The sequence below is a fragment of the Budorcas taxicolor genome, chromosome 18 (assembly GCF_023091745.1).
Source record: "Budorcas taxicolor isolate Tak-1 chromosome 18, Takin1.1, whole genome shotgun sequence".
Lineage (NCBI taxonomy): Eukaryota > Metazoa > Chordata > Mammalia > Artiodactyla > Bovidae > Budorcas > Budorcas taxicolor.
In genome coordinates, this window is record NC_068927.1 from 39870983 (window position 1) to 39895004 (window position 24022).

At 47.7% G+C, this 24022-nt stretch overlaps 1 protein-coding gene across 1 annotated transcript in view; it reads left to right on the top strand.

Moving 5' to 3' along the window:
• The window catches only part of ZFHX3 (zinc finger homeobox 3), a 237660-nt gene extending 216265 nt beyond the window's left edge, over positions 1 to 21395 (top strand). Inside the window, exons 8-10 of the mRNA XM_052655677.1 lie at positions 8961 to 9063; positions 10236 to 15674; positions 19726 to 21395. Of these exons, the coding sequence (XP_052511637.1) occupies positions 8961 to 9063; positions 10236 to 15674; positions 19726 to 21386 (7203 nt within the window). The 3' untranslated portion in view covers positions 21387 to 21395. The remainder of the gene's footprint in view (positions 1 to 8960; positions 9064 to 10235; positions 15675 to 19725) is intronic.
• The last annotated feature ends 2627 nt before the right edge of the window (positions 21396 to 24022 follow it).

Consider the following 24022-nt stretch of genomic DNA (forward strand, 5'->3'; position numbering starts at 1 on the left):
GAACAAGGGCTTTGCATTTTGAACGTGAAGTTGCTATACTTGGCGGGGCATGGCTCTAAGTGGCCACTGTAGACATGGCCCAGAAGATTAGTACACAGATTTAAATATAACATAATGTGAAAACTTTTCAAAATTCTGCAGGTGATACTAATGTATGTCCTAAGTGATGTTTCGTCATGAGGAATATACACTTGTTGCTGCGTCAGGGGAACTTTAGCAGCCAGTGTGAAACTGTGGTGACCTATGTGCTGCAAGTGTGACTTTCCATGGGTCTTTTCAAACAGATTGGTGAACATGTTGAAAGATTCTCTGTAAGTGGAAACTTACTTTTGTGGATGGTGGGTTTCTGTTACAAGTTTCCTGGGAATTCTCTCCAGCCGTGGGATTTTCCTCAGGCTGTCATACTGGGTTGGCCAAAAAGTTCATTTGGGTCTAAGTAAAAATAAAAGACACATTTTCTCATTTTCACCAAAAACTAATGAACAACCTAGTTCCTAGATGAATGGACTTTTTGGCCAACCCAGGACTTTCCACAGCTGACCTGGAACCGTGGGAGCCTAAAGAAGCAGGAAGAGATGTGAGGAGGGAGGCATTTTCAATACATTATTCTTTTGCTCTGGTGATTATTTTTCCTGTTTAATATCACACTGGTTTAGGAAATACTTGCCTGTAGTAATCTGTATGATTGGTTTACATTAGACAGTGTTTCATTTATATATTCTTAAGGACCAGTATATAAATTTTATCTCAAATAGCCATTGTTTGTCATATTAATTATTTTATAACAGCAACAGTGTGGTACAAGGTAGCAAGTTTGGTGGTCATTTGAGTCTTCTTCATTTAACAACAGGATGTTACTGCTGTGTTTGTTTGGGTACTAAATTCCTAAGGTACTTGGGGGTGTTACTCAAGCAGTGATTCTCAAATCCTTTTTGGGGGAGACTGGTGAATATGATTCAGTAGCCTACTGGGTATTCTATGAATGCTAGTTTGACATCCGTTTTTAAGAACTCTTTCAAGTATTCTGCATGTACAAAATTAAAAAAAAAATTACTTGGCTACACCAGGTCTTAGCTGCAGTAGGATCTGCAGTCTTCAGAGTAGCATGTGGGATCTTTAGTCATGACATGTGAACTCTTTATTTGTGGCTCGTGGGATCTAGTTCCCTGACCAGGGATCAAACCTGGGCCCCTTGCATTGGGAGCGATAAGACTTAAGCCATGGGACCAACAGGTACATCCCTACATGTACAAAATTGTGTGTATAATACCAGGGAGCATAAGGGTACCCACAGTTCACCCAGGGAGCCAGGTTAATAATCCCTGTTTGAGAAGACTCCCCAAGAACATAATTGTGTAGGAGAAATGTGCTCCCTAAAGGGGCTGTGCTTGGCACCTGTTCAGAAACCCCTGTATACATACCTCATTTTCCCACAGCACACAGTGGAGGTGTTTTCTAGACATTTCTGAAAAAGTGTGCAAATTGTGGGAAATGTGCTGACTATAGGAGGTTCATTTGCTAGCAACAGGAGACAGTTAATGGATTCAGAAATAAAGTTGAAAGTTGTGGGAACTGTAATCATGTAAGGGTTTTACATTTGACTAAAGGTGTCTGTAAGGTCAGTCTGGTACCCTCTCTTTGCTTGAAGATGGAGTTACTGCATGGCTGTCGGAATTGAACTGGTTTCTTAAGTCATGAGGATGTTTTGTGTCAAGTTAAAGGAAGCAGTTCCATCTCCATCCTTTAGCAGGATCAGCAGGAAAAAGACAAGTAGCCAAGGTTGGAGGGGAGTTTGTGGCCATACTTTGGGGTGAACCCAGGCACCCTATTTGAGGGCTGGACTGCTCATCTTGGTCTTTACCCTAACAATTAAGTAGCTGCCACTGTCCTCCCTCTGAAAAGTATGGTGTTAAAATGAAATTTTGAAATTGTTTTACAACTGTTTATAATGAACCTGTGGTTAGAATCATGCCCCCGGAGGCTATTTTTATGGCAACTTTATTAGAAAACTGTCCAAGGGGAAGTATTGGTTAGACTTTATGATGGTGTATCTGTTTGTTCCTGGCCATCTAGAGCAGGAAACTCTGAAAACAGCATGATGAGATATGCCCCTCAAAATCAGAGCTCCGTTTTCTAAACTGTATCATTAAGCAATGGTCAATGTCCAGTCACTCATCCTCCCAGAGGAGAAAGTTATGTCTGAGTGGCTCGGATGAATGGCAGTGAGAGGAGTGAATCTTCTTCCTTGCCAGATGATTTGACTGAATGCACTGCCTTTGGAGCAGATGAGGAAAACCTGGCAAAATCTACCAAACAGACACCTCCTGGCAGATGTGGGGTGTGTCCATGGTATCTGAAGCTGTAAATTCTGGTAAATATTTTTTGCTATCTGGGCCCAAGGTCTCAGGATCTGGCTTGAATTGGGTTTCAGTCTCTCTAAAAGTAAATTCCACCTTGATAAATGGAAATAGATTACTTTCTATACAACGTCTTTCCGTTCAGTTGTAAATGGAGAGTGTTTTGAGGAGGCTTCATTTAATAATACCTTATCAGACAGCTTTCAGGAACCTGCAGTGTCTAATATGTCTGTTGCTATGGTAACAGCTGCTTGCTTATGCTCTGCATCTCATATCTGTGTCCTCCATGGGCCCCCTTCTTTTTACTGATGAAGGGGCTTGAAAAATATTCTCCACTGGGAACAATTGCAGCTCTGGCCCTCTGCTATGGAAACTGCACCCACAGCAGTTCATTCTGCTGGGCCTGTGGGAAACAGAGCCCCAAGGTTGTCTTTACACACATGGTAAGAAAGAAGGAAATCTATAAAGCTTAAGACAGTGAGACAAGTGCCCCTCCAGGCCCCACTGAGCGGCTGGTCCCCAACGCCAGTAATATAGCGCTCTCACCTAGTGACAGAGAAGTTCGAGAGTCTGAGTCAGTGATGGGGGTATAGGAGCCACTGCTTGTGCCACCTCTTTTTGCTCACTTTTCCAGGGGAGGAGGGTTGAGGGCAAGGGGGCCAGGTTTCTAGCCCCTAAATGAGAATAGGAAAGACCACCTACAGTAATTTCCAGTGGTCCTGAATTATTCTAATTGATCACTGTCCTAAGTGGCAGGACACACCACTGGGATTGCAGAGCATTAACACAGGGAAACTGTCTTTGTTCCTCCATCACTTAGCAAAGTGTGACCTCATTGCAGAGAACGGGGCTAAGTCTGGAGCAGCCAGGAACACCTTTTTCTCTAGCTCTTCATCTTTGTTCCCTTTAGTAGTTCTTAATTATCCTGTATGTTTTTTGTACATGCACTGATTCCCTTTCACAGCTCCTGGACCCATGCTGCCTGCAATTCCACAGCTCCCAATCCCCCACACCTCACCCCACCCTACAGCTGTCTGACTCCTGTGATGTTTTTGGTCAGCATCTCTCTCTGTGCTCACCGTGTGCCCGTACATCTGAGTCTCCAGACCAGGCTGGCCGCTTAGCCCCCCTGCACCGGGGCTCTCAGGTGGCCACTGGCCCTGAGGCTGTGGCACCCACTTGGGTACCAGCTCTCACTTTGTCTCCATCTCAGAGGAAGGTAATGAAAATAATCGGGCTTCATTAATTCCAAGTCCTGTGAGATGATAGCCATTTGGAGCCTGTTTGCCAATTAGATGGTCTAAATTAGAAGTGACCTTGGTATACTGCCACTGCTTGCCTCTCTGAGTCTAATGAAGCTTTTCTCTCCAATTCAGTCTCCTTCTCAGCTCTCTTCTCTCTCTCTTCTGCTGTGTGTGTGTGTGTGTGTGTGTGTGTGTGTGTGTGTCTGTGTGTGAGAGAGACAACTGTTCATGTGTTTCCAGTTCTCCCACCTATCTCCTTTTTTCAGTCTTTCTGATTCTTAGATTTTAAAAATCTGGTTCAGGGCTACATTTGTTTCTGGCCATATGAATGTTAATATTGCTCTACAATTTTTCTCATGGGTTTTAGGTTAAAAAAAAAAAGCCACATAGATGACATTTTAGAAGGGAAATGAGACAGAGAAATGGCCCTCTGGACACCAGGGTCCAGCGCCCAACCTAGCACAACTGGAAGGTAGTAGTAAAAAAAAAAACAAAACTCTGAGGCTTTGCTGCCAAGCAGTGCCTGGCTTGCTGGCTGCAGGCGTGCAGACAGCTCCTACATCCTGGCAGCCATTGAGGTCAGAGGAGGAAGTGAGCAGCTGGACCCTCACTGGCACCATCAACTCTAGATCCCCCACTAGCTAGAATGCTAAGGTCTGGAAGCATTGGCTTTCAAAAGAATAGGACGAATACCTCATTCACCAGGTGTACAGACTAGGCAGGTCTCTGCTGGGAAGGCCTGTGTCTGAGGTTCTGTCTTTCCCTCTGTTATCATTCCCTCTTTCTTTCCCTTCATCTGAGGCTCTTCAGTCTGTTGATTTTTTACTGAAATGTGAAGGATTTCAGTCTCTTTGGGAGTCTAGGTTTTGGCAAACCTGTCCTTTCACTTGGAATAGTGAGCCTTTCACAAAGCAACTCTACTCAGGTGAGCACTGCCAAGGCTGTGGGGATGAAAGTCTGAGAGAAGTGAGGTGCAGTACTTGAGTCTGAGAAGATACCTTTGCTTGCCAGCATGTGGAACTTGTTGGTTGCATTGATCTAACCTCAGGGTGGCCTTGAGGAATGAATTTGCATGAACAGTCCCGTTAAGAATTTAGCAAAACTTATATACCCCTTGGTTGCTCAAGGTGTTGTATTTGGCCATTTCACATCCATGACCCAAAGAAAGCAAGGAGTGTGGCAGCTCCTTATAATCCAGCTTCTTCCATTGAGAAAGTAAGTATCAGCGGCCCCTCTTGAATGTCACAGTGGGGACCAGACCCACATCTAAGACTCTGGCTTTTATAAGATGCGTCCTTGAGGCTTTCAGGCCCACTCATGTCACAGAAACTTGAAAGGCACTAAATCATAATCCTAAATAATGGTGAACTGAACAGGAGGTATTTACAAAGCCATGTCACCTTTCCTAGTAGTTCAAGGGCAATTAACTTGAGTCCAGGAATTTCTCTCTAGGGAGCCTGTGATTTCCTGAAATAATCTGCAATAGTCTGTTTGAAAGTATTTTTTCTAGGAGCCTGCCACTTTCATCAGATTTCCTAATGAGTTTATGATATCGAAAAGGTTAATTATTCTGGATGTGAGCTTCTTGGGCCCAAGGACCTGGTCTTGCTCTGTCTCACAAGCAAGTGGCACAGGGACCTTATTCAAAGTTTAGTGAATGATGGTCAAATGAATGGACAAGCAGAATCACTTGAGGCCCTTCCGTCTCATCAACTGAGTTGTTTTGGAATTGCTTAAGTGTGAAGATTTTTATTCACGTGAAGAAGTAGAACGCTTCTACTTCTATTGCCATATATGAAAATTGCTGAAACTTGAAGATTTCCAGCATCAGTGCAGAACTCCCCATTTCTCACTCTGTGTGAGACCTGTTTACCTGTTTGGAAGGTTCTATCCCTGCTCAGATGATGCTTTGTTCCTGAGTTCCCATCAACTCTGCATACCTGACTTGGCTCAGAGAGGCAGGAGGAAGGCGTGTGCTATCCAGACCACCACCAATCAAGAGAGACTCAAATTCTGAGGAAGTCATGGCTCTAAGAGATTGAACTTTCTTACCTGAAAAACTTGGACTTTTAGTTAAAAGTCTGTTTTCATAGTCTTAAGTCCTGTTTATACATTAGTGTCAAGTATGGGAGAATGTAATTTAACATACTCATTGTGTATGGGTGTAAGATTACTGGAAGAATCAATCTACATGGATGTCGATGTAGGATGAGTAGGCGTTTGGACTGATAGTGTGGTCTGGCCAAACCTTAATCTCTTTGTTTGGCATTTGAGTCTGTGGTTGGGGGTGCTGGGACAGAGTGTGTAATGGAGGCATCCAGTGCTTGGGGGGTCTGCAGCTTGGACACGTTTGGTGGGGGCGGGTGGGGGCTGGTTATGCTGTGGGCAGGTTTTTTCCCTTCACCTGCCAGTGTGCTCTGATGCTCCTCGTGAGAGGAAGGCCTTTACAGAACTGTGCTTGACACTGGTCAGTGACCGCCTTTCCCAGGGACCTCCAGCCTGGCTGGGGTGGTTTGAGCCTTCCATGCTGCACGGCAGCCATATCTGATTGGGAGACAAGGGGTGCTGAAGGAACTCTGCCCTTGGCCGACTTACGTCATCTTCTGTGAGCACAGCTCCTCAGTGAGGCATTGGCAGGACTGTACTTTTGGCTGTTGACCAAAAAAGTGTGGAAACTTTGAGTGACAGGGTTGAGAAGCTGGTAGGAGAAAGAGGAGTGGACACAGACACAGGAATATTTAACGTCCAAGAGCTGACGTGGGGCCTGTCACTGTCCTGCATAGCAAAGAGGCTTCCATTGCCATCTCTCTGTTCAGACACATGGGCAGATAGACCCCGTCACAATTTCTAGATCCTTAGGATTCCCTTCAGGAGTCTTTCTCTCAGTCTCCTGGGAACTTCTTGTCCATTAAGATTTTATATGCTGAATCTTTTTTGTTTGCTTGCTTTCAGGGAGAGGTTGGGTACACTATAGATGAGAAGATGCAGGTAGATAAAAGTAATTACTTAAATACATACGGGGCAAGACTTGCAGGTTTGGAGGCCCAGATTAAGATGCAGAGGAGCATGTGAGGTTGATGATTATATTTCGGGGAGAGTTAATTGATGGAAGGTGAAGGCAGACAAAGAACCGCTGCTTACTGCCTTCTTGAATCCCAATCAGGAATTATGATTAAAGTCGCGGCGAGACAACAGAGGGCTGATGAATTGGTGTCTTTTTTTTTTTTTTCCTTTTTTGCCGTCATTCACACTTGATTGACTTCAACCTTTCAAGTGCAAAAGTCTCTCTTTTCCATTATTATTCATAGCCATCTGAGTTTTTCTAATTAAAGTGTATGAAAACAATTACTGATCCGTCGTACTGAGTCTGTTAGAGGGGATGTCTGCCTTACTGTAATGCGTATAAAGAGCCCACAGTTTTCTATAATGATGTGCAGCTGAGGTGTTAGATAATTTTATTCTTTTTTACTCTGTAGGGCTTTTTTTTTTATTTCTCATGATTCATTTTTCATAATTCCTAAAGATCCCAGGAAAGGACTGATCCTGCAGCTACAACTGAGAAAGGTGGTGGTGGGGAGTCCTTTTTTCCTTTCCCTTTCTCCCCATCTTGCCCCCAACCTCGTGGTCCCCCTTGGTTGAGGACTATAAATTAATCGGTGACCTTTCACTTCTTGGATTCCCGCTGGACTCCCCAACCACACTGGTCAGAAATGCTTTCTATTAAAAAGAAAATAGATGGAAGGAGTTTGGCAATCTCTGCTCCATTCCTAATGATTCATCAACAGCTAGCCTTAACCAGCTGCCGGCAAGCTTTGTGTGAGGATGCAATGTCTGTGCAAGAGGGGTTCTGTGTCACTCATGTGCACCTACCATGCACCTGCTGTTCATAAACACAGGGCCCCTCAGGGTCCTTCTCCACAGTGCCTGTTGCTTAACTTCTGCACCTTTGGGCATCTGGGTTGCTGAGGTTATCCTAACACCCTGAAATGTAAGGGGGAGTTACCTTTTTGGTATTTATGGTGACAGCTGTCCGAGTTTCTCCTTGAGGTGGAATCTACCACTGATGACTCTAGTGAATGCATCAGCAGCGATTTTGAACAAGGCCAGAACCCTCAAGCCATTAAAAATTAAGAGTAAGATTTATTTTAAATATTTAATTTTGCACAGTCATCTAGATGTTCCGGTCTTTGCAACAGCAAGAGAAGATACTATTTCAGTGGTCATGTTTGATGAGGAAACAGTGTCTCCAGGTGGGCTGGGCACCATGTAGAAAGACTAGTGGTGACTGTATGTTTCTGTTCCTGTTAGTTCAGGGTCAGTTCATGTCTCAGGCTGCATTCAAACGGGACGATTTCTGATTCATCTGGGAATATCCTCAACTACCTTGCTGTCCTGTAGCAGGCCAAGGGGCACTGCTTTTTAAACGAAGAGGCTTTTAGCCTTATGTTGCATACTGAGGGCTTCTTATCACATTAATGGAAGGCAAATGGTAATGTGTTTGGACAAGTTTCTGGCCAGATGGCAGGACAGCCTGGAGAAATAAATCCCTAAAATCTGACCTTAAATTGTAGCTCTTCTGACCCAGGTTGCTATATTGGGCAGCAATAGCCGTGGCCAAGATGGGGCTGCCCTGTTGTAGGATGCAGGACACCCTCCAGGCTACCACACAGGTGGAAGTTCCCTCTGATGCTGTGTACCTCAGGCAGAGACCCTGGGAGAAATCCTGACTGAAGTGAGTCTTAAGAAATGCTCATTTGCACTTGATCTCAGTTTATAAAGGGTTACAAAATGTTGTTTCCTAGAAAATCTGCCAGTGTGTCTGCATGTCCTTAGCCTTCCCTTTGTTCTCCTCTCTTCTTACCCTTTCTCTCGCTCATTCCCCTCCTCTTCTTGCCTGAATACATTTTGAAAATAGTACTACAATGCTCCCTGCTTCAAGATTACAGTGTACTTTACTAGGTATGATTTAATTAGGGCCCTTATTATGTTTTCAGCAGCTTAAGGTGGGCCTTTCAACTTATCTACCTAATTGGTTGCACAAGAAGTTTCACAGCCCATGACAAAACATTGTCAGTGATCAAAGTCAAAATTCTGCATAAAGGAAAAATATTAATAATAAGATTATTCTTCAAGTGTGCGCTGCTAATTATGTCCAGAATGCAACCGTAGAAACACTTTTGACTGATGTGAGCTTTGTCTAATAAACATGAATCTTCAGTGAGCTATGGAAAGTGACACCTCCAGCCTTAACACTGGTGAAGGCTAATATTGCTTATTAAATAATTTCTACACCTTTTCCTATTTGGGTCTCTTTCCTCTCCTTTTGACTTGCCTCGTGTCTCTGCCGCTTTCTCTTTAGGTGACCACCCCTGAGATGGTGATGCCCAGCAGCATGTTCCTCCCAGCGGCTGTTCCAGATCGAGACGGGAGCTCCAGTGTGGAGGAGGCAGGAAAGCAACCTGGTTAGTGTCATGACTCTTGACCTTGAGGAGAGAAACAGAATGTCCATAGGGCAAGAGTGCCGGAGATCCCTTACTGTACTCCTAAGCTGAATGGAACTTTTCAGGGGACGAGGGGCGCTGCTGTCAGCACTGGGTACTCGGGCTCTGAGTGGGTATCTGTTGCTCTTCATGTGGTTTGAAGTAAGAACAGCTCAGGTGAGAACCAGTGAGGTTCTGGTGGACACAGGTCCCCTTAGACTGTACAGTGAGGAAGTTAATGGCCAGAGACTCAGTCAGTACACTCATAACTTACCATCCATCCTAAGCCATTACACATTCCCTCTCTGAGGACTTAAACATGAGGGACTTGTGGAGCACATGGGTGATCTCAGGGCACTGGATTAGGTATCTTTCTAGGCACTGTATCTGCACAGAACTCTTCTCTGAGACTTCTAGGACTGTCTCATAGGAGGCAGCAGAAAGGAGCATTTGGAAGGGACGCTGTTGTAGATATAGATGCTGGTGGTGCCCTGTGGTGAGTCCTCGCTGGGTGGGACCTCGGTTTATGAGTCTCTCCTCCATCACTGACATCCTGTCGGCAGCTAAGATTTAAGTTGGGAAGAGCTCTGCCCCACACGACTGCCCCACCTCCTCCCTTATGATGTCTCCATACTAGGCAGTGTACCACTGACCTGAAAAAAGGTCAGAATATTTATGGATATGATGATCTCATTGTAGAAAAAAATTTTAATGTATTATTTTCATAATTGGCCACTTGAACATTCATTGCTTATTGAATAGAGAGGACAGTCAGAAGTCACACTGTAACAGGAAATTTAATGCCTAAGAAATATACCCAAAATTTGTTACAATGGACAGCAGTCCTTACAAATGCCCCACATCTTAGCAGGGCACTAAAATCACATATTCTACAGTTTAGATCCATGTAAAAAGGGTATCCTTTAATTTCTTGAGAAACTGAAATGAATATTGTTTAAAAGACAGATCTGTGTGATGGTATAGGCCTACTAAGAGTTGAGACTTTCTGTATTTCCTTTTCTTCCTCTCTTCTTCCTGTGTGTCTGCAGGTTGGGTATTTCCCTCATCATCAGATTCTGTGTTCATGAGGCCCTGCTAGGTAGGCAGCTCGAAGCCCTCTTTATCACTGGGCTTGATTTCTATTTTCTTTACAGAAACCTCAGAGGATCTGGGAAAGAACATCTTACCCTCTGCGAGCACAGAACACAGTGGAGATTTGAAACCTTCTCCTGTGGACTCGGGCTCTGTGAGAGAAGACTCAGGCTTCCTGTGCTGGAAGAAGGGATGCAACCAGGTTTTCAAAACTTCTGCCACCCTCCAGACACACTTCAACGAGGTTCACGCCAAGAGGCCTCAGCTGCCAGTGTCGGATCGCCATGTATACAAGTACCGCTGCAACCAGTGCAGCCTGGCTTTCAAGACAGTGGAGAAGCTGCAGCTCCACTCTCAGTACCATGTGATCAGAGCTGCCACCATGTGCTGTCTTTGCCAGCGCAGCTTCCGAACTTTCCAGGCTCTGAAAAAACACCTCGAGACAAGCCACCTGGAGTTGAGTGAGGCCGACATCCAGCAGCTTTATGGTGGCCTTCTGGCCAATGGGGACCTCCTGGCAATGGGGGACCCCACCCTGGCTGAGGACCACACCATAATCGTGGAGGAAGACAAGGAGGAAGAGAGTGACTTGGAGGATAAACAGAGCCCGACGGGCAGCGACTCTGGGTCAGTACAAGAGGACTCGGGCTCAGAGCCAAAGAGAGCTCTACCTTTCCGCAAAGGCCCCAACTTCACCATGGAAAAATTCCTGGACCCTTCTCGCCCTTACAAGTGTACCGTCTGCAAGGAATCTTTCACTCAAAAGAACATCCTGCTCGTGCACTACAATTCTGTCTCCCACCTACACAAGTTAAAGAGAGCCCTTCAAGAATCGGCCACCGGTCAGCCAGAACCCACCAGCAGCCCTGACAACAAACCTTTTAAGTGCAACACTTGCAACGTGGCCTACAGCCAGAGTTCCACCCTGGAGATCCATATGCGCTCTGTGCTGCATCAGACCAAGGCCCGGGCAGCCAAGCTGGAGGCGGCGAGCGGCAGCAGCAACGGCACTGGGGGCAGCAGCACAGCGCCCTTGAGCTCCTCTACCCCGAGTCCCGTGAGCACCAGTGGCAGTAACACCTTTACCACCACCAACCCAAGCAGTGCTGGCATCGCTGCGAGCTCCAGCTTATTGAGTCAAGTGCCCGCTGAAAGTGTAGGAATGCCACCCCTGGGGAACCCCATCAGTGCCAACATTGCATCCCCTGCAGAGCCCAAGGAAGCCAACCGGAAGAAGCTGGCAGACATGATTGCATCCAGGCAGCAGCAGCAACAACAACAACAAGCACAGACACTGGCCCAGGCCCAGGCCCAAGTTCAAGCTCACCTGCAGCAGGAGCTGCAGCAGCAGGCGGCTCTGATCCAGTCCCAGCTGTTCAACCCCACCCTTCTGCCTCACTTCCCCATGACCACCGAGACCCTGCTCCAGCTGCAGCAACAGCAGCATCTCCTCTTCCCCTTCTACATCCCCAGTGCTGAATTCCAGCTCAACCCGGAGGTGAGCTTGCCGGTGACCAGTGGGGCTCTAACGCTGACTGGGACGGGCCCAGGCCTGCTGGAAGACCTGAAGGCCCAGGTTCAGATCCCGCAGCAGGGCCACCAGCAGATGCTGCAGCAGCAGCAGCAGCAGCAGCAGCAGAGCCAGCTCCCTCTGCCCCAGAGTCACCCTGCCCTCCTACAGCCCGGCCAGCACACTGAAAAGAAAAACAAACTGGTCATCAAAGAGAAGGAGAAAGAAAGCCAGAGAGAGAGGGATGGTGCCGAGGGGGGAGAGATCAACTCGGGACCAAAGGAATCACTGCCCGATGCCTTGAAGGCCAAAGAGAAGAAAGAACTGGCCCCGGGGGTTAGTTCTGAGCCGTCCATGCTCCCTCCACGCATTGCCTCGGATGCCAGAGGGAATGCTACCAAGGCCTTGCTGGAGAACTTTGGCTTTGAGCTGGTCATCCAGTACAATGAGAACAAGCAGAAGGTGCAGAAGAAGAATGGGAAGACGGAGCAGGGCGAGAACCCAGAGAAGCTCGAGTGTGACTCCTGTGGCAAGCTGTTTTCTAACATCTTGATTTTAAAGAGTCATCAAGAGCACGTTCATCAAAATTACTTTCCATTTAAACAGCTAGAGAAATTTGCCAAACAGTACCGTGAGCACTACGACAAGCTGTACCCCCTGAGGCCTCAGACCCCCGAGCCGCCACCCCCGCCTCCACCCCCGCCTCCACCCCCGCTGCCGGCAGCACCACCCCAGCCAGCATCCACCCCAGCCATCCCCACATCGGCCCCACCCATCACTTCACCCACAATTGCCCCGGCCCAGCCGTCCGTGCCACTCACCCAGCTCTCCATGCCCATGGAGCTGCCCATCTTCTCGCCACTCATGATGCAGACGATGCCACTGCAGACACTGCCGGCTCAACTGCCCCCTCAGCTTGGACCCGTGGAGCCTCTGCCCGCGGACCTGGCCCAGCTGTACCAGCATCAGCTCAATCCAAGTCTGCTCCAGCAGCAGAATAAGCGCCCTCGCACCAGGATCACAGATGACCAGCTCCGAGTCCTGCGGCAGTATTTTGACATTAACAACTCCCCCAGTGAAGAGCAGATCAAAGAGATGGCAGACAAGTCCGGGTTGCCCCAGAAAGTGATCAAGCACTGGTTCAGAAACACGCTCTTCAAAGAGCGGCAGCGGAACAAGGACTCCCCTTACAACTTCAGCAATCCTCCCATCACCAGCCTGGAGGAGCTCAAGATCGACTCGCGGCCCCCTTCACCAGAACCTCAGAAGCAGGAGTACTGGGGGAGCAAGAGGTCTTCGAGAACAAGGTTTACCGACTATCAGCTGAGGGTCCTGCAGGACTTCTTTGATGCCAATGCTTACCCAAAGGACGATGAATTTGAGCAACTCTCTAATTTACTGAACCTTCCAACCCGAGTCATAGTGGTCTGGTTTCAAAACGCCCGACAGAAGGCCAGGAAAAATTATGAGAATCAGGGAGAGGGCAAAGATGGAGAGCGGCGTGAGCTTACAAACGATAGGTATATTCGAACGAGCAACTTGAACTACCAGTGCAAGAAGTGCAGCCTGGTGTTCCAGCGCATCTTCGATCTCATCAAGCACCAGAAGAAGCTGTGTTACAAGGATGAGGATGAGGAAGGGCAGGATGACAGCCAGAATGAGGACTCCATGGATGCCATGGAAATCCTGACACCCACCAGTTCCTCTTGCAGCACCCCGATGCCCTCCCAGGCTTACAGCACCCCAGCACCCGCGGCCAATACAGCATCCTCTGCTTTCTTGCAGCTTCCATCAGAGGCTGATGAGCTGGCCACCTTCAGTGCAAAACCAGAGGTGAGTGATGAAAAACCAAAGCAGGCTGAACCTCCCAGTGCACAGCCGAACCAAACCCAAGAGAAGCAAGGACAACCAAAGGCAGAGCTGCAGCAGCAAGACCAGCCCGAACAGAAGATGAGCACTGCCCAGCAGAAGCTCCCACAGCTGACGTCCCCCATGCCGGTACCTACGCAGCCTCCTCCACAGGCACCCCCCCCTCAGTGCCCCTTGCCCCAGTCGAGCCCCAGCCCCTCCCAGCTCTCCCACCTGCCCCTTAAGCCCCTCCATACGTCAACTCCTCAGCCGCTGGCCAACCTACCTCCTCAGTTAATCCCCTACCAGTGTGACCAGTGCAAGCTGGCCTTCCCATCATTTGAGCACTGGCAGGAGCATCAGCAGCTTCATTTCCTGAGTGCACAGAACCAGTTCATCCACCCCCAGTTCTTGGACAGGTCACTGGATATGCCTTTCATGCTGTTTGACCCTAGTAACCCACTGCTGGCAAGCCAGCTGCTCTCTGGGGCCATACCTCAGATTCCTGCAAGCTCAGCCACTTCCCCTTCAACTCCCACCTCCACGATGAACACTCTGAAGAGGAAGCTGGAGGAAAAGGCCAGTGCAAGCCCTGGAGAAAATGACAGTGGGACAGGGGGAGAAGAACCTCAGAGAGACAAGCGTCTGAGGACAACTATCACGCCAGAACAGCTAGAAATTCTCTACCAAAAGTATCTCTTGGACTCCAATCCAACTCGAAAGATGTTGGATCACATCGCACATGAGGTGGGCTTGAAGAAGCGTGTAGTCCAAGTCTGGTTTCAGAACACCCGGGCCCGGGAAAGGAAAGGACAGTTCCGGGCGGTGGGCCCAGCGCAGGCCCACAGGAGGTGCCCTTTCTGCAGAGCACTCTTCAAAGCCAAGACGGCCTTGGAGGCTCATATCCGGTCCCGTCATTGGCATGAAGCCAAGAGAGCTGGCTACAACCTAACTCTGTCTGCAATGCTCTTAGACTGTGATGGGGGACTGCAAATGAAGGGAGATATTTTTGATGGAACTAGCTTTTCCCACCTACCCCCAAGTAGTAGTGATGGCCAAGGTGTTCCCCTCTCACCTGTGAGCAAAACCATGGAGTTGTCTCCCAGGACTCTTCTGAGCCCTTCTTCCATCAAGGTGGAAGGCATAGAAGATTTTGAAAGCCCCTCCATGTCCTCAGTTAATCTAAACTTTGACCAGACTAAGCTGGACAACGATGACTGTTCCTCAGTCAATACAGCGATCACAGATACCACTACTGGAGACGAGGGCAATGCGGATAACGATAGTGCGACGGGAATAGCAACTGAAACCAAATCCTCTTCTGCGCCCAGTGAAGGGCTGACCAAAGCGGCCATGATGGCAATGTCTGAGTATGAAGATCGGTTGTCATCTGGCCTGGTCAGCCCAGCTCCCAGCTTTTACAGCAAGGAATATGACAATGAAGGTACCGTGGACTACAGTGAAACCTCAAGCCTTGCAGACCCCTGCTCTCCAAGCCCTGGTGTGAGTGGGTCTGCAGGCAAATCTGGAGACAGTGGGGATCGGCCCGGGCAGAAACGTTTTCGCACTCAAATGACCAATCTGCAGCTGAAGGTCCTCAAGTCATGCTTCAATGACTACCGGACACCCACCATGCTGGAGTGTGAAGTCCTGGGCAATGACATTGGACTGCCAAAGAGAGTTGTTCAGGTCTGGTTCCAGAATGCCCGGGCAAAAGAAAAGAAGTCCAAGTTAAGCATGGCCAAGCATTTTGGTATAAACCAAACGAGTTACGAGGGACCCAAAACAGAGTGCACTTTGTGTGGCATCAAGTACAGCGCTCGGCTGTCTGTACGTGACCATATCTTTTCCCAACAGCATATCTCCAAAGTTAAAGACACCATTGGAAGCCAGCTGGACAAGGAGAAAGAGTACTTTGACCCAGCCACTGTACGTCAGCTGATGGCTCAACAAGAGCTGGACCGGATTAAAAAGGCCAATGAGGTCCTTGGACTGGCAGCTCAGCAGCAAGGGATGTTCGACAACGCCCCTCTGCAGGCTCTCAACCTTCCTACGGCATACCCGGCGCTCCAGGGCATTCCGCCTGTGTTGCTCCCCGGCCTCAACAGCCCTTCCCTGCCAGGCTTCACTCCATCCAACACAGGTGGGTTCTGCTCTCAGTGATTCTCCCAGTAGTAAAGAGCCACCACACAAAACCTGAGTGCTGGGCAGGTGGGAGGCTCCACATTCCTAGTTCTCTAACTGCAACAGAATTTCAGGTCCCTTCCATTGAGTCTCCCGAGAGCTGTGATGTACATGACCCTCCACTTCCCAGTCCAAGAATGGGGACCCTGGAGTTGGAACGATCTCCTGAAACCATAGTTCTGCCTGGTGTTCAGCACAGACCAGGGTGTATGCTGTGGGCATGAACTGGAGGGTTCTGGTGTACTAGATCCTGGGGTGTTTTTGAGACAGCAGTTTCCATTATGGACCTTCCATTCAGTCTTTGTGGAAATGCAGATCCCATCTAGAAATCTATTGAAATTATAAAACATTTGAACATCCTAGCTAATTCTGGGTTGTGCCCTCTGGAAACAGGTTCAAAAGAATTTAAATAAACTTTTTGCTGTCCCCTGAGGTCCCGCCTCCTGTTTCAGAGACCTGTTCTGGCAGGAGAGATGCTACCAGGAAGTAGCTCTCACAAGCTGGAGCCTTACTCCTGGGGTTCCCTTTGATTCAGAAACACAGTGGTGTGTTAGTCTGGGGTTTTGGCTGTACCATGTGGCATGTGGGATCTTAGTTCCCTGTCTAGGGATTGAACCCACACACCCTGCAGTGGAAGCATGGAGTCTTAACCACTGGACCGCCCTCTAGTTTCTAATTAGACTACCTCTATACTGGAATGCACTGACCAGGAACTTGTATTGTGCAATGTGGTTCTGAATTATGACGTGTTTTATAGTCGTCTAAACCGAAAATATTTATTTTTAGGGGTGTTCAATCACCTCTTCATTTCCTTCTGCCCATTTCCCTTTCTAATGCAGAGTCACACACTTGGTACTCATTTTTCTACCTCATAGGGAGTTCCACAGTTCTTCCTGTGTGCCTCTCTTGTTCCTCCTCCTCCTCCTCGTTCTTCACCCGTCTTCTCTGGATCCAGCTGTCTTTCCTAAATTGGACCCTCACCTCTAGGAAGGACCCTGTGAGGCTTAGCATGAGTTAGTAAGTCCCCCACAGCCTGTACTGACCAGTGCACATTCACTAAAGCAGAGCCCTTCAGTGTGCCTCCTTATCTTCGAAACGTCCCAGTTCCCAGGGGCTCTAGCGATTCAGCTGCTTCCCAGAGCGGCTCTGCTTTCTGGCTGAATTAAATCCAAGTTTTATAACTTTGGCAGTGGTTTTACAGGACACGAAGCTACCTCATTCCTAATCCCACTTTCTTATCCTAAGAGAAGAAAGCATTCAGATACAGAAGTCGCTGCTTACCTGTGTTGACAAGCAGTATCACAGAATGATGATAAGAGTCAGCTAGATAGAGTCGCCAGGAAACAGGCGACGGGAAGTGGCTGAGTACTGAACTACTCCCGCAGCCTGGGACCTCGGCAGAGGGGCTTGGGAAGGCCCAACATTTCATAGTAATGAGAAAGAATTAGAATGTCTGATCTGTTCCCCTTGTTTTACAGATGAGAAAACTGAGGCCCAGAGAGGTCAAGACCATTCAGCAAGCTAGGGCAGGAGCCAGAGCTCCCGCCCAGGCCTCCAGGCTCCCAGTGCTATGCACTGTACTCCTTCCACAGCACCCAGTATGAGCCAGTCAGTCAACGGGTATATGCTTAGTGCTCCTCAGGTTCTGATCACTTACACTGGACTCCAGGTAGGAAGATATGCTCTTAATCATTCAAGGCAGCCAGGCATGCCCCAGTTACCACCACCGACTGAACCACAGCTCCCAGGAGTACTGCATCTGGAATTAGGAAAGAAAGGAGTATGTCAGGGCCAATGGTAAGCTCTTCCCACACCCATCTACTGTGGAAAGCCAAGCTTCCAAGCACCACATGGCAGACGTGTCAGCCACAGTCCACACCGCATCAGGAGATGCCTCAGCCACTCCAGGAGTGTACGACTCGTGTGGTTCTGACCTTACAGATGAGAAAACCAAAGCCACAGGGTTACTGTGAGAATGTATTAAGCTGCTTTACTGAGTGAACACACCTAGTGCAGAGCCTGGTAAATAGCAGAGGTTCAGTACATGTTCCTTAAAATTGAATCTCTTTTGTCCTATCAGTTCTTCTCTGGGAGCCTGATGCCATAGGGATGGGGCAATCAGGAGGCATTTCTTCTCTGCCCTGCTGAGCCCGTGGCTCTGGCTGCAGCTCCAACCTAAAACCTAGAGCAAGCCTGTTGCCTCGAAGTAGACAGAGCCATGTCCAGAGTTTGGAATTCATTATCTGGTCTGTCCCTGCCTTGTTTGTGCTACCTTAACTAACAAACCTTTACTGGGTTTTTCTAGTGAGACACATCTTCTCCTCTGATTTTGATCCCTTAACTGCATTCAGGAAACTAGATGACATAATCTCAGCTGTCCCTTTCTGTCATTTTAGAAGTGCCAGTTAATGATGTCATGTGATGCTGAGGGAAGCATCCTTCTCGCTATCCCGAAGTTAATGCATGTTTTTTTCTGGGATTGGCAACTGGAGGCAACCTTGTTCTCCACCCCTGAAATTTGAGGGTTTTTAATGCAGTGTGATAGCCCAGGGCACCATATACCACTGGAGCCAGAAATCAACATTGTGTTCACCTGGGTCTGGCCTTCGGGAATGTTTACTCTCATGAAGACAGTGCCTTATTTGGAACCCCCCACCCCAGCTTTCTTGCTGAAGGTGGTCCAGATGAAGAGGAGGGATGCCTCCTGTCTAGTGTTTGGGATGTGGTCAGTGCTGTCCTCCAGCACTTCGCTAGCCTACATGAACCAGCAGCAGCCTTCCATCACCCTGGAACAGAAGGGTCAAACCAGGAGATGGCGAAAGGTCAGGGAGGATGGCAATCTCTAGGCTCGATGGAGGCTTTACAGGAGTGGTGGGTTAGGCCTGAGTGGGACTGAGAATGCAGCTCTGCCCTATGTGGGCCTAGTGCCGTGGCCTGCCACCCGTAAGCAGTGGGGCCTAGGTTGTGATGTGTCAGGAACTGCTGGGGCCAGCACTTGGGCTCTTCTGTTTCTGACATTGCTTTTCCCTCTTTCTGTGTCTGGTTTCCAAACCTTCCAGTCAACCAAATAGGGGCAAAAGAAAATGCTCATTTTTCCACTGGACTCCAGAGTCCTACTCCTAGATGTTCAACAGATTTGTTAAAGGAGGTCAGCTGAGTCAAAGCAGTGGCTCTGTTTACCTTGAGTGGATTGTTTTCATTTCTTCCCCTTCCTCCTGCCTCCTAACACATCCATTCAGCGGCAGCAGTGGAGGTCACAGAGGCACATGTGTAGAGCCTGTTGTGTTTATTCATGTGGTCTTGGTGCCTGACTGGGTTTCTTGCTTTTGTTCTCTTCTCCATTCTGTACATACTGTATTACTTCTACAGGGGTTTTGATAAATGCCATTGGTTCAGATGGGTCCCAGCTGGCAACAGCTAGTCTGAGGGCCTCCAGACTAATTGCCTTGGGCAGAGTGAATGGAAAGGCTTCCCTGGTGGCTCAGTCATAAAGAATCTGCCTGCAATGCAGGAGACGCGGGTTTGATCCCTGGGTCGGGAAGATCCCCTGGAAAAGGAAATGGGAACCCACTCCAGTATTCTGGCCTGGGAAATCACATGAACAAAGGAACTTGGTGGGCTACAGTCCATGGGGTTCCAAAGAATTGGACACAACTTAGCGACTAAGCAACAGAGCGAATGGTAGCTGGGAGCATGGCAAAGAAAATATGACCCAGTGGGATGGGTGTGGCACGTTGGGCAGGAAGGTGTTAGGAGTTGTTTAGCTGATAGGGACAGTATGGGAGCTGACCCAGGGTGGGGTCCGGATTAAAATACAGGTTGGCCAACCCTGGGCCTGGTGAGAAAGCTCTACTGAAAACGTTAAATCAACAGAGAGGATCCTTTAAGTTCAAGCTCTGAGCTCTTAGACCCTGTGCCAGTGACACAGATGAAACCTCCCGAGCAAAACCTCCCAAGCTTCAGCCTCGCCACCCAGACTGACATATGACTTCTGTCTCCATTCCTTTCAGCTTTAACGTCTCCTAAACCGAACTTGATGGGTCTGCCCAGCACAACAGTTCCTTCCCCTGGCCTCCCCACATCTGGATTACCAAATAAACCGTCCTCAGCATCGCTGAGCTCCCCGACCCCAGCACAAGCCACCATGGCAATGGCCCCTCAGCCAGCCCCTCAACCCCAGCAGCCACAGGTGCAGCCGCCACCGCCAGCAGCCCAGCCACCACCTGCACCACAGCTCCCGCCACAGCAGCAGCCGCAACGCAAGGACAAAGATGGTGAGAAGGTCAAGGAGAAGGAGAAGGCACACAAAGGGAAAGGGGAACCCCTGCCTGTCCCCAAGAAGGAGAAAGGAGAGGCCCCCACGGCGGCCGCAGCCACGCTCTCAGCGCCACTACCCGCCATGGAGTATGCGGTGGACCCGGCGCAGCTGCAGGCCCTGCAGGCGGCCTTGACTTCAGACCCCACAGCATTGCTCACGAGCCAGTTCCTCCCTTACTTTGTACCAGGCTTCTCTCCTTACTACGCCCCCCAGATCCCTGGCGCCCTGCAGAGCGGGTACCTGCAGCCGATGTATGGCATGGAAGGCCTGTTCCCCTACAGCCCTGCGCTGTCGCAGGCCCTGATGGGGCTGTCCCCGGGCTCCCTGCTGCAGCAGTACCAGCAATACCAGCAGAGTCTGCAGGAGGCCCTCCAGCAGCAGCAGCAACGGCAACTACAGCAGCAGCAGCAAAAAGTGCAGCAGCAGCAGCCCAAAGCAAGCCAAACCCCAGTCCCCCCGGGGGCTGCTTCCCCAGACAAAGACCCTGCCAAAGAATCCCCCAAACCAGAAGAGCAGAAAAACGCACCCCGTGAGGTGTCCCCCCTCCTGCCGAAACCCCCCGAAGAGCCAGAAGCAGAAAGCAAAAGTGCGGACTCCCTCTACGACCCCTTCATTGTTCCAAAGGTGCAGTACAAGTTGGTCTGCCGCAAGTGCCAGGCGGGCTTCGGTGACGAGGAGGCGGCGAGGAGCCACCTGAAGTCCCTCTGCTTCTTCGGCCAGTCTGTGGTGAACCTGCAAGAGATGGTGCTTCACGTCCCCACGGGCGGCGGCGGCGGTGGCGGCGGCGGCGGCGGCGGTGGCGGCTCGTACCACTGCCTGGCGTGCGAGAGCGCGCTGTGTGGGGAGGAAGCTCTGAGTCAGCATCTCGAGTCGGCCTTGCACAAACACAGAACAATCACGAGAGCAGCAAGAAACGCCAAAGAGCACCCTAGTTTATTACCTCACTCTGCCTGCTTCCCCGATCCTAGCACCGCATCTACCTCGCAGTCTGCCGCTCACTCAAACGACAGCCCCCCTCCCCCGTCGGCCGCCGCCCCCTCCTCGTCCTCGTCCTCGTCCTCCGCTTCCCCCCACGCCTCCAGGAAGTCTTGGCCGCAAGTGGTCTCCCGGGCTTCGGCTGCGAAGCCCCCTTCTTTTCCTCCTCTCTCCTCATCTTCAACGGTTACCTCAAGTTCATGCAGCACCTCAGGGGTTCAGCCCTCGATGCCAACAGACGACTATTCGGAGGAGTCTGACACGGATCTCAGCCAAAAGTCCGACGGACCGGCGAGCCCGGTGGAGGGTCCCAAAGACCCCAGCTGCCCCAAGGACAGTGGTCTGACCAGTGTAGGAACGGACACCTTCAGATTGTAAGCTTTGAAGATGAACAATACACACAAATGAATTTAAATAAAAAATTAATAACAAACCAATTTCAAAAATAGACTAACTGCAATTCCAAAGCTTCTAACCAAAAAAGAAAAAAAAAAAAAGAAAAAAAAGAAAAAGCGTGGGTTGTTTTCCCATATACCTATCTATGCCGGTGATTTTACATTGTTGTCTTTTCTTTTCTCTTTTAATATTAAAAAGAAAAAAAACCCTTAACCCTGTTATATTGTGTCCTTTTGAAGGTACTATTGGTCTGGGAAACAAGTCCACAGGGCCTCCCTATGTCTTTGGAGCTTAAACCCCTTGTATATTTGCCCCTTTCCAATAAACACCCCACGTCGATAGCACAGAGGAGCCCGGCATGCACTGTATGGGAAAGCAGTCCACCTTGTTAACAGTTTTAAAAAATTTCTTGCTATCTTAGCATTCAGATACCAATGGCTTGCTAAAAGAAAAAAAGAAATGTAATGTCTTTTTATTCTCAGGTCAATCGCTCACACTTTGTTCTGTTTTCAGAATCATTGTTTTATATATATTATTTTTTGGTTTTTTTTTTTTTTTTTTGGTTTGTTTTTATTTTCGTTCCAGAAAAGATTTTTTGTTTTGTTAATTTAAAAACGGGCAGAAAGTATTTGAGAAAAACAATGTGAACTGCTTTAGCTTTCTGGGGATTTTAAGGATAGCTTTTCTGCTGAAGCCAATTTCAAGGGGAAAAGTTAAGCACTCCCACTTTCAGAGGAAAAAAAAAAAACCCACACAGAGTGTTGAGGACTTGTAGCTTAAAAAAAAAATAAGTTTTAAAAACTGACTTTCTGTATTTATGATAGATATGACCATTTTTGGTGTTGAGTAGATTGTTGCATTGGAAATGAACTGAAGCAGTATGGTAGATTTAAAAGGAAAAAAAAAAACCTTTTGTGTACATTTAGCTTTTTGTATGGTCCAGCTGACAGCTCCTCATTTGATGTTGTCTTGTTCATTCCTAGCAGATAGATTGCAATCCGTTGATTCGCCTAAGCTTTTCTCCCCTTTGTCCCTTAATTCCACTTTCTCTTTCCTCCTCCCACCCTATAATCTCCCATTTAAGGTAGCTGCCTTCATTTCTTAGAAGGTAGCTGCAGAATTATTTTATAAAACTAAAGAAAGAATTTCAAAGGGTTCTAGGGGTCATTAGGATCCTTACAGATTATTTTTGGTTGGGGAGTTGAAACTTTTTAAAGGCATATAATTCTAGTTATCTATGTCTGTTAGCCTTGTACATTTAGTTTTTATTTATCCTTCTTTTGGTTCTTCTTTTCACCCGATTTTCCCCCTCCTTGTTTGGTAGATGCTTCAAATATTCTTTTCTTAAACTAAAGCATTCGTTTCGGTTTGTGTAATTGGGCTGTGTGCTTTTCTTTTCTAAAAAAGTTTTTGGTTAGGGGTTTGGTTTCTGTGTTTTTGTTTTGTTTTCTTTCCTCTCTCAGAAAAAGAAATTTCATGCTTTAAATAAAATCCAAAGACACACCCTTTCACTGCTGAGGCAGAAAAAAGGGAAAGGGTTCTTGTTACTTGAGAATTTGTTTCTGATTTAAACAAACAAGACTTAGTTTAATAAAAGAAAGAGTAAAACAAAAGATTCCCAGGTTGTTATGTGCTTCTTCTGCAAGCAGAGAGGCAACTGTTAATGAAATTCCATATACCAAAAGACACATTTTTCACTTCAAAGTTTTGTCCTTGTGTTAGGCAGTCTGAGCGGTGAGTGATCCAGAGCGCAGCCAACAAAGAAGCAGATAGCACTTGTACGTACAGAGAGCAAAAAAGGAACCGTGTGTGAGGCACTTGTGTTTATGTTAATATCCATATTCCTGTACCACACAACACAACGCAACATACACCCTTTCTCATCTTCAAAAAAAATGCGGTCTGAACTTTGAAAGGAAAACTTTGTGCTGCTATAACGTAGATTTTGGAGACAAATAGATGCTTTGCTGTTTCACTTTCATAGCCAAACATCAACCGAAAGAATCTCCCCTTACCCTGAAAGTTGAAGTCCTTCTCCCTTTCATTCTCTTCCTTCTGTTTCAAAAGGGAACTTTGAAGACTGTGAATGCAGGTTCCATCTGGTCACCTTTTGGGCTTCTTTCCCCAGTGCAGAAGCCACTCATCGACTTTGCAAAAAGACTGGAGCATTCCAAGATCTGAAAATGGATTTCTTTTTTTCTCTTTTTCTTTTTTAGCCGGGACTATTTTATTTTTATGAATTTGTTTTTAGTTTAATGAAAGAGTAGATCCTGAACTGTTGTATATATTTCTAACTAGGCTGATTGATGCACAGTGCAAATTCCTTTTTTAATTTTTTAAGTAGAAATACTAAAGAATACCATCTAACTATTCATACCAGTATACAGCTGTAGCATAAGGTGTCAAAAACAAGTACGCAAAATATTTGCTGTTTTAGCAAGCTGTTTCTTTTGACAAGAATTCTTGTATTTCTCCCTGTGTTTGAGATGAACATTTTTAAATTTTGAAGTTGTACAGTTTTGTTTTCCATTATTTTATCTTGTTTGTAACTCTATGAAATATATATATATTTTTTGCCATTTAACTGTTGTATGTTACTCTGTGTCTGTATCATATAG